This window comes from Nicotiana tabacum, chromosome 6 (assembly GCF_000715075.1).
Source record: "Nicotiana tabacum cultivar K326 chromosome 6, ASM71507v2, whole genome shotgun sequence".
NCBI classification, from domain to species: domain Eukaryota; kingdom Viridiplantae; phylum Streptophyta; class Magnoliopsida; order Solanales; family Solanaceae; genus Nicotiana; species Nicotiana tabacum.
The window spans coordinates 137,228,194-137,239,131 of NC_134085.1; the positions used below are offsets into that span (position 1 = coordinate 137,228,194).

Consider the following 10,938-nt stretch of genomic DNA (forward strand, 5'->3'; position numbering starts at 1 on the left):
ATTTCTAAGGCAAGTAAAGAGTAAATTGGAAGAAGTGGGGGGTAAGTTAGTAATGGTTTAAATCAGCATGATTGTGGCAATGATTAGTTCCTTCGGTGTGTTAAGTTATACATGTTTATGGTTGTGCGTGCGGGCTTGAAAACCATCATAATTTGATCAAAGAACTTGATAGTTTTGTGTATTGTTCTTCTTTCCTTATGTGTTACTAATTTGTTTGTGTCACAACTTCAGGTACAAAATGGCAGCGAACTTAAACAATGCACCTCTTGGAGATCTTTCACCGGGGGAGGAAGTAGATGACAATTTTGAAGATGAGGTCCCTGTTGTGCCTTACGAACAAAGGAGAGGCCGCCAGGCCAATGATATTATTCCAGACCCTCCTCCGCCACCTCCAAGAGTGGATCCTAGAGTGCTTCCAAACCAAGGCTATACAAGTGCAATTGTCCCACACCGGATCCGGGCGGGCAATTTTCAAATAACCAATGTGATGCTGACATTGCTGGAGCAACATGAGTATTTCACGGGCGCTGCAAATCAAAATGCTTACAAATATCTCAAGGGGCTTGTGAATACATGTTGGGGGAGCAAGCAAACTAATGTGTCCAAGGATGCATTGCGGTTGAGACTCTTCCCATTTTCACTTAGAAGGAAAGAACTTGATTGGCTTGAGCGACTTCTCAACCATTCCATCACTACTTTGGATGAGTTGGCGGATAAGTTCATTGCAAAATTTTTCTCACCGAGGCATATGGTTGCATTGAGAGATGAGATCTTGACGTTCAAGCAAGAACCCACGGAACCTTTGCATGAGATGTGGGAGAGTTATAGAATAATGGTGAAGGAATGCCCCAACAATGATATGGCCGAGGCGATGATCTAACAAACCTTTTACCGGGGCAATTATACAACAAACCAATGCATAGTGAACCAACTTGCTGGGGGCAACTTTATGAAACTGTCTTATGATGAGGCTTGTGACATTCTTGACGAGATGGCTGACACTTCTTCTGCGCGGCAAAGTAGAGCCAACGTGCCCCAGGGTGACCCCACGGTCACTCATTTGCACAAGGAGTTACATGATCATGGGCATGCTATAGCCGAGTTGACAACTACTATGAACCAACTAGCAAATGCACGGTTACAACAAGTTTAAAATCCTCGCCAAGTGAATGCCATGGAGGGTGTTAACATGCTTGTCAACAAAAGAAGACAAAGAGGTCAACAGAACCAAGGGAATTTGGAGCAATTTGACAATGATTGTGGTGGATTTCAAGATGATGGTTTTGATGGATAGAGTGAAGAGGTGCAATACATGAATAATTATCAAGGCCAAAGAGACAATTCTTCCAACCAAAAACAATGGAGACCCCAAGGCAATTGGGGCAATCAACAACAACAAGGCAATGGTAATTGGGAGAACAACAACCAAAACTCCAACTGGGGCAATCAGAACAACAATCAAAACAATCAAGGAAATTGGAATGGTAATAACAATTGGGGTGGCAACAACAATTAAGGTGGATGGAATAATGAAAACCTAGGAAATCGGGGGCAAGACTTTCAAATGCCCCCAATGTACCAACAATCGAACAATCCACCCCTATTTCCATCTCAAGGTCCCAGTTCTTCTAGAAATGATATGGGGAGAATTGAAATGATGTTCGAACAGATGATGAAAAAGAGTGCGGATTCTGATGCTCAGTTGTCTTCCCACAATACCTCAATTCAGAATTTGGAGGTTCAGTTGGGCCAAATCTCACAGTCCTTGAAAACTCGCCCAAAGGGTGCTCTACCAAGTGATACAGTTGCGAACCCGAAAGGTGGGAACAATCATGTTATGGCGGTAACTACAAAGAGTGGACGAGGCGGTGATGTGAATGCCTCCAAACAAAAGCAAATCTTAATTGATGATGTTGAGTTGCAAGAAGATGAAGTTCCTTTGGTGGTTGAAAAGGTGATTGATGAGAATGTGAATGAAGAAATGAGGATTGATATTCAAGATACTGAGGTGGAAACTCAAAATGATGTGAACCCGTCTAGGGAACACATAATAGACATGCAGGAGTCAGTTGTGCCTAAAGCCAAGGCTCCTTTTCCAAGGCCACCTCCACCTTATCCTCAAAGGCTCGCGAAACAGGAAAATGAGAATCAGTTTAAAAAATTCATTGACATGATGAAGAGCTTATCCATTAATGTGCCTTTAGTGGAGGCTCTTGAACAAATGTTGGGCTATGCTAAATTCATGAAGGACTTGGTGATAGAGAAGCGATCTATGGATTGTGAAACTATAAAGATGACTCACCAAGTTAGTGCAATAGTGCATTCAATGGCCCCGAAGTTTGAAGATCCCGGTGCTTTTACCATTCCTTACACCATTGGGAGTGCGGATTTTGTTAAGGCTCTATGTGATTTGGGGACTAGTATCAATTTGATGCCCTACTCAGTATTCAAGACTTTGGGTATTGGGCAACCGAGGCCGACTTCCATGAGATTACAAATGGTGGATAGAACGATGAAGAGATCATTGGGTATTATTGATGATGTGCTTGTCCGGGTGGACAAATTTATCTTGTCAACTGACTTTGTGATCTTGGATTACGAGGTGGATTAACTACAGGAAAATTGTAAAATTGTGACGGAATATTTGGGACGAAACATCCTGTCACAAATTGTGACGGATTTGTGACGCATTTATGACAAATCAACCTTACATGGACGAAATTATCAAAAGATTTTATTTTTTCCTAAAAAAATTCTAAGAGTAATGGATTTGTGATAAATTTGTGACAAATATGAAATTTAGTCGTTGTGACGAACATATTTTTGTCACAAAATTATGGCAGAAGAGAAGAAATGGCAATACTTTGTCAAAAATCCGTCACAAAATTTGTGACAGATTATATTTTCCGTCACAATATTATAAAAGAGAAATTATCTAATAAAAATAATTTTGTGACAGATTTATTTTTCGTGACAATAATTTTTGACGGAACATTCAGTCACAATTTTACAAATATTTGAACAACTTACAAATTATTTTCCAAAATATTTGGCCCACTTCTTAGTTTCCCCCGCCAAATATTTGGCCCACCTTTTAGTTTTCCTCTGCCAAACCTCTCATTCCACAAAACCCTTAAGACTTAGACCCATTTTCTCATTCCACTCCTCCTTGCTTCTCTCTCTCTTTCAACACAAAACACAAATGGCGATTCTTGTACCCTTCTAGACTCAGTACCACAGCAACACTTGCAGGTTTGGTTTTGCTCCAGTCTCTTCATCCACAATCAATAGCTTTTGGATCTTTCAATTTTTGTTCAGATTTGTCTATGTTTTTCTTGAATGTTATTTTCCAAAGTGAATAACATTTGGGTATTGCTGTTGGGTTCTTCTATCTAAGCTTAGAAAACTCCGATTTAGCTAAAAAGCTTTTGCATGCAACTATTTTAGGTACAATTTTTAAAGGGTCTTTATTAAGCTTTGATATTGGGTCATTCACTTGAAGTGGGTTTGAAATACTTCTGAGATAGGTGAGATTTTAGTTTCTTGTTTATGATTTGGTCTTAATTTTGAGCAAAGGAAAAGCTTTATTTTTGCTAAAGGAAACAATTGTGCTTATTGCAGATCAACTTTGTTGTCTTGGAAAAAAGTAAAAAATGAAGAATGTGCAGGCTTTTGTTTTTCAGCTTTTGAAAAGTTTTTCTATATATGCTTAATAAATTTCTGATATTTTTTAGGTAATAATTTTCTGGTTACTAAGATGAATATGGTCCTTGTTGTTAAAACAAGACTCACCCCTATTTGAGCTAATTCATCATTATAGTTCATAGACAATTCATCAACCTCCTCATAGGATATAACATTCATGGTAGAGTTACTGTCGCAATGGTTAGGAACTCAAAATTACTCTTAGTTGTCGAAAGGGGCCGGGTGCGTAGGATAAGCCTCATATTGAGTGCATTTGAGTGTTTCAAAAATTCTTTAGGAGTGGTGGTGATTTTTAATTTGCTATAACTTGTGTTATTATACCTTCTTTTGGTTGTTTTTGGTTATATACCTGCTATATATGTTGCTTCCTGACTCTAAATTGATTTATATCCTTTTATTGCTGGAATCTCATAAAGTAAACTAAGTGCTCTTAAACAATATTAATTATCTTATTTATCTTGTCTAAATGTCTTAAACTATAGTCATTTATATTTTCTGTTTCATTCTCTTTTTTGGATCAGTTTCTTCAACATATAGGCAAGGAGTCAAGCACCTCCCTAACAGAAAGATTAAAAAAGAAATTAACAGTTCCAAGAAGTACGCAGTTCTAGATATTTTTCTGATTTATCTAGTGAATGGTAATTTCTATTTCAATATTTGGCATTACATATGTTTTTTCCTTGGGACTTTTATTGATGTTGATACAGTTAGGTAGGAAAGTTGTGACTTTTCTAGTTATCATTGAATCTTGTTAAATTAGTGCCATTTTCTGTTGGATTCTATAGTAGAATGCAAGCTTGACATGTCTGCTTTAGTACAAATATGTTCTAATAGATTAAATTTACTTTTTAAAAAACAGCTAGATAATAGACAACTTTAATTACAACAAATAATCGTGTTTGTCATCATGTAAGTTCTAACACATGTTTATTCTTTGTGTTAAAGTGTACAATATGAATAATTCTAATCGTGAGTGGATGTATGCTAGAGTATTGGAAGATGGATTCATAAATCCTAGATTTATTATAGGGGTTGAGGAGTTTGTTGCATTTGCTAAAAGACATCCAGAATGCATGGATGGTGAAAAGCTAAGATGTCCTTGTAATCATCGTAAGTGTCGAAATAAAAATATATTGGATGAGTTTACAATTATGACACATCTTGGAACGTACGGCTTTAAACCGAATTATTATCGTTGGTATCACCATGGAGAAAGTTATATGCCACATCCAACTGTACTTAATGATCATCAACTATAAACTCTCAATCTCATAATGTATTTCAGTCTATGGTTTTTGATGTTGGTGGGCCTTTTTTTGATGGTAATATAGAAGAGGAACCAAATCCAACCATGCAAAATCTTTATAATATGCTCAAAGCATCAGAACAGGAAATTTGGCCGGGAAACCCACACGGACATTCGCAGTTGTCTGTCGTTGCTCGGCTTTTGAATCTAAAGGCAGAACATCATTTTTCTGAAAAGTTGTATGATGAGTTATGTCAATTTATATCAGAACTAATTCCAAGTGATAACATAATGCCAGATAGCTTTTATAGTACCAAAAAGCTAATGCGAGGGTTGGGCTTACCAGTAGAGAAGATCGACTGTTGCAAAAATGGTTGTATGATTTATTGGCGTGAAGATAGCGAACTTGTCAATTGCAAGTTTTGTGCCCACCCTCGGTTCAAGAGATCAAAATATCAACAATCCAAGGAGAAAACTAATATTTCTTATAAGAAGATGTATTATTTTCCTTTAACTCCGCGTCTACAAAGGTTGAAACAGATGGTGTCATGCGTCATCCCTCAGACTCTCCTGCTTGGAAGCATTTTGACCAAACACATCCAAGTTTTGCATCTGAAGTGAGAAATGTCAGATTGGGATTGTCCACTGATGGGTTTAATCCATTTGGTCAATCAGGCCAACAATATTCTTCTTAGCCTGTCATAGTCACGCCATATAATTTGCCACCTTGGATGTTCATGAAGGATGAATACATATTCTTATCTGTGATTATACCTGGTCCAAAAAATCCAAAACAGAAAATTGATGTCTTCTTACAACCCCTCATTGAAGAGTTAAAAATTTTTTGGGAGGAGGGGGCACAAACATATGATATTTCAAGTAAGAATAATTTTAAAATGCAAGTTGCATTGATGTGGACAATAAGTGATTTTCCAGCGCATTCAATGTTGTCGGGATGGAGTACAACGGGAAAATTAGCTTGTCCTTATTGCATGACAGACTCATATGCTTTTACACTATCCAATGGTGGAAAGACCTCGTGGTTTGACAATCACAGAAAATTCTTACCATCAGGTCATCCGTGGTGAAGGAACAAAAGGTGATTCAAGAAGGGTCAAGCAGTACATAAGGTTGTATGTACTGAACAATCGGGTTTACAAATATTTAGGGAGATTGAGGATTTGGGGCTCAAGAAAGTCACAGAACTTGGTTCTGAAGCGATAAATGCAAGAATCGCAAAGAATAGTTTATGTGGTTGGAAGAAAAGAAGTATATTTTGGGACTTGACTTACTGGAAAACAAATCTTATTAGGCATAACCTTGATGTGATGTACATCGAGAAAAACGTGTTTGATAATATTTTTAACACGGTGATGAATGTCAAAGGGAAAACAAAAGACAATGCCAAATCTATAGCAGATTTGAAAATATTTTGTCATCGTCCAGAGTTGCATCAAGATGAAAGTAGCAAAAAGTATCCTAAAGCTTGTTATATGTTAGAAAAGAATGCAAAAGAAGTGCTTTGTAAGTGGTTGCAAGAGTTGAGATTTCCCAATGGTTATGTGTCTAACATGGGTAGATGTGTAGACATGAACAAGCTTAAACTCTTTGGTATGAAGAGTCATGATTGCCATGTGTTTATGCAACTCCTAATATCCATTGCATTTCGAGAACTACTTCCACGAAATGTATGGCAACCATTGACGGAGTTGAGTCTTTTCTTTAAAGATCTCACCGCTACTGCATTAACAGAGGAACACATGGCACAGTTAGAAAAAGATATTCCTCACACCTCGTGTAAGCTTGAGCGTATTTTTCCTCCGAGCTTCTGGGATCCTATGGAACACCTTCCTATCCATTTAGCTTACGAAGCACGTTTAGCTAGCCCAGTTCAGGGCCGATGGATGTTTCCATATGAGAGGTAAATAAACTAAATTATGTTATAAGATACATAAATGTAATATATAAATGTATAACTAATTACATGTTGATTTACTCTATTGATTGAAGGTATCTCCTTAAGTTGAAGAACAAAGTAAAAAATAAGAATAAAGTTGAAGGTTCTATATGCAATGCATATTTGGTTGAAGAAGCATCATCCTTTTGTGCGCACTACTTTAAGTCACATGTGTCGACAAGGCATAGGAAAGTGCCACGAAATTCGGATGATTGTAGGGTTGGAGGTGACAAATATCCCGAAATGCTTTCTATTTTCAAGCATGCTGGACGATCTTTTGGAAAGAAGAAACCAAGGAGGTTAGATGATAAAGAATATCATGCGGCTCGTACATATGTTTTGTTGAATTGTGATGAAGTGAAACCATATATAAGGTAAGTTAATCATGATATAGATATCAATATCAGTTACGTACATTTGATATTGTTACATTAAACTAGCTTTCTTTCATTAGAATTTATGAAGATACTTTGAGAGAAATTCAACCAAATATTCAAAATAGCGAGATTGATGCTAAACTTGAAACAGAATTTGCATCTTGGTTTGAGAAATACGTAAGTCTTAATAAACTATTCCTTTTTTCTTGTAAAATATAATCTTAAATTGTGTTTAATTACCTGTAATGTCAATAGGCATATGATCCTTCATCGGGCATTGGCAATCAAATCATAAAAGATCTTGCAGAAGGGCCGTTATATAAGGTTATGTCTTTTAATAGATATGTTGTAAATGGTTATTAATTTCACACTGAAAGATATGGTTCAAAGAGATCTACGATGAACAGTGGTGTATGCATCAAGGGCTCTAGCCACAGTGCAGATGATATTGATTATTACGGTCGGTTGACAGAGATTTTACAGTTAATGTATCATGCATTACCAATCAAACGAACCGTGTTATTTTAAATGTTCTTGGTTTGATCCAATACCAAAATATGGTACTCGAGTACATGCACAATATAATCTTGTTGATGTTTACAAAAGAAGGACCTTTAATAAATATGAACCATTTATTATGGCAGTGCAAGCTACTCAGGCGTATCTTGAAACTTATCCTACTCTAAAGAGGACAACAGATGAATGGTTAGCTGTTTGTAATATAAAGGCACGATCTGTTCTGGAGATTTCAGAAAAAGCAGAACAACCTATTGATTTAGCTTTTCAAGAGGATGACATTCAAGTGCATGCAATTGATATTTCTGTAGATGAAACTCCTCATGCACTGAATGATCCTGATGGTTTGCTCATTGACATGGAGGAGGAGGAGGAGGAGGAGGAGGAGAGGAGGAAGGAGGGAGGGGGGGGGGGGAGGATGAAGGGGATGATGAAGAAAGTGAATAAACTAAATGTTACTTGAAGTGGTAAAAGTGGTAAAAGTTTATGTTTTTGAATGGATCTAATTTGAATTCTCTCTTAGAATCAGGAAGGAGGAAAGTACTGTTTTAGTGAATTTGGTTATGTCCTTATATTTTGTAATTTTTGTTGTACATCTTATCTTTTGTGTCAATGTAATTGAAAGCTAGTACTTAATATTATAAGGAACTTTGTTGCTTCAGTTATAAGCTGTACATCATATCTTTTGTATACACAAAATGAACTGATATAATGTAAAAGCTAATACTTTATCTTATAAGGAACATTGTTGCTTCAGTTATTAAGATTTATTATGTTAAGAGTTATTTCATGAGCTATTTTGTATTTATTCAAAGCTGTGATCCATTGCTAATTAATAAACTTTCAAGAATATGAGTGACTCGCCATCATCAGTTCCTGGTACTCCTAGTACTCCTGGAACTCCAGATATCTCTGTTGGATCTACTACCGGCTCATGTCCATCTAGTCGGTCGGCCATCTCAGTTGTGGGAGAAAAGTAAGAAATAATATTTTTGTATATATGTTTTAACTTTTAAAAATATAAATATCGTGAAATGTATTAGTTATTTATATTTAATTTTGTTCAGGTTCGTTCCTAATGGTCATTCTATCTCGAAGACCATCACTGATACCTTCATGGAGCGGCAAGATGCTACTGGTTACACATGGAAGGTTGTCTGCCAATCCACTCGTGACTTCTATTGGCATGAATTTATGGTAAATATCGCTTTCTATAAAAAAAATTATAAGTAATTATTTAGTATATATATGTATTTATGTCACTGATCAAATATCTTTTGTTAGAAATTATATCTGGAGTTTTGCTGAGGATGCCATAATCAAACATACTGGGAAAAAAGTGGCATCTACCTTGTATACTAAAAAGCTGCACAAGTGGCGAAAATTTAGAACCAGACCTACTTTTATTAAAGAGCATATATGGGAAAGCTGGCAGGCACACTGGTCATCAGAAAAGTGGCTTGAAAAATCTCGTGTCGCCACTCAAAATCGGTGTTGCGAGACTGGTGGTCCAGGCACTGGTCCAAGCAAGCATACCGGTTGTTCTAGGTCTATAGTGGAGCATACTATAAAATTGGTATTGAATTTAACCTTTCAATAGAGTAATTATATGACCTTATCTCCTATTTTAATATTGTACTCTATTATTCAGGTAATAGAATTACATCGTCCAGCAAATTCATGGGATATATTTAAGAAGCTGCATAAAAAAAGGATGGGAACTTTGTGGATACTAAGTCTAAAACTGTTGGTGTAAGTTTCTTTTATAATATTTCATCATTTTATTTGAGAATGAATATGAGGAATATTACTGGTGCAATCCACTTATCTGAAAACTTCTTCACATCATCTCATTTCTTGTTTAATTAGCATTTAATTTCTTGTTCTGATGCAGAAATGAAACACATATTGTGACTTATTCTACTTCTTATTGTGCTTCAAAGAATCAGCTTATGAGTCACTAAGTATAAGTGTATTTTTACTTAAGTAGAATATCATTTGAAAACTTGTGATAGCATCTATTCTGGTCTAGTTTTTTTATTCTAATCTTGAAAATGATAATCCTATGAGTCTATGACAAGTTGATATATGACAATTATTTTTATGAGTTTTAGAGATTTGCTTCTTTGCATCTGTGATTCAAGTTTTAAACTACATATAATGAACTTTGCTTCTTTAGTTGCTTATGTGAGTGAGCTGTAAAACTTAATTATAGAAAATCTTTGTATATTACTTCTCATTAGTTTCTTATTTTGATAAATGTATGTAGGATAAAATGGAAGCTGCGATGGCTGCTGCTATTCCGAGCTCATCCGATGATTCACAAGAAGTTCAAAATGCCGATATAAATCGTCTATACTTGGATGTTGTCGGCGGAGAGAAGAAAAGACGCGTGTATGGATTGGGCTCTCAAGCTGCGACTTTGTATCAAGACTGCAATGCTGCCACTTCACGCCATTTGCCTGTAGTACCAGATCCCGCTGCTGAAGAGCGCATCAAAGTGCTTGAGGAGGAGGTGTTGCGTATGAGAGAAACACAAGAGAGGATTCTTCAAGAGCGCGTGGAGGCAGAGGTGCAACAAACGCGTAGACCAAGAGGTCTCGCTTTTGAATCAACAGAATGATGATCGATTTCGGTCTATGGATGCGCAGGATGAGCGAGATGGCGTTATCATCTCACCCATATGGTGTTCCTACTCCCTTTAACAAGGACTAACCAAATGCTTAAGTATTTAACATTGTTAAACTTTAGCTACTTGGATACTCTCTAAGTGCTATTTTAATGTTGGCAGGATTTTGATTGTTGGATGCTTTCTAATTTTTAATATGTTTAGGCTTTTGCTAGTAGAACTTATATTTTGGCATGTTTTAACTTCGTATGTTCTATTATATATAGCCTCTATATGGCGACGAACGATTTTTGTCATAAATCTGTCACAAAAATTTTGTGACCGAAATTTGATCCGTAAAAAAAAAAAAATTACGCCCAAAGGTTCTGGGACATCCCCGTTTTTGTTACAATTCCGTCACTAACACAAATTTGTGATGGAATTGTGACCGAACCGTCTGTCACAATTTTGCCATTTTCTTGTAGTTGAAGTTCCTATCATATTGAGGAGACCTTTTCTTGCTATGGGA

The 10,938-nt window shown here is 36.4% G+C and overlaps 1 protein-coding gene across 13 annotated transcripts; it reads left to right on the plus strand.

Annotated features, from left to right (window-relative positions):
- Positions 1-3,094: 3,094 nt before the first annotated feature.
- On the plus strand, positions 3,095-10,650 carry LOC107828658 (uncharacterized). 13 transcript variants are annotated; one of them, XM_075255430.1, is made up of 12 exons: positions 3,099-3,252; positions 3,448-3,527; positions 4,227-4,343; positions 5,037-6,872; positions 6,962-7,282; positions 7,363-7,462; positions 7,541-7,609; positions 7,930-8,777; positions 8,869-8,998; positions 9,086-9,377; positions 9,453-9,553; positions 10,071-10,650. In XM_075255430.1, exons 4-8 carry the CDS (start codon positions 6,280-6,282, stop codon positions 7,969-7,971), a joined length of 1,125 nt encoding a protein of 374 aa, XP_075111531.1. In that variant the 5' UTR covers positions 3,099-3,252; positions 3,448-3,527; positions 4,227-4,343; positions 5,037-6,279; the 3' UTR covers positions 7,972-8,777; positions 8,869-8,998; positions 9,086-9,377; positions 9,453-9,553; positions 10,071-10,650. The 13 variants fall into 13 exon arrangements, 10 of the variants coding, with proteins under 10 accessions (XP_075111529.1, XP_075111530.1, XP_075111534.1 ...); XM_075255431.1 differs by having other exon boundaries at positions 5,250-6,872; XM_075255428.1 differs by lacking the exon at positions 3,448-3,527 and having other exon boundaries at positions 3,095-3,252.
- Positions 10,651-10,938: the final 288 nt, after the last annotated feature.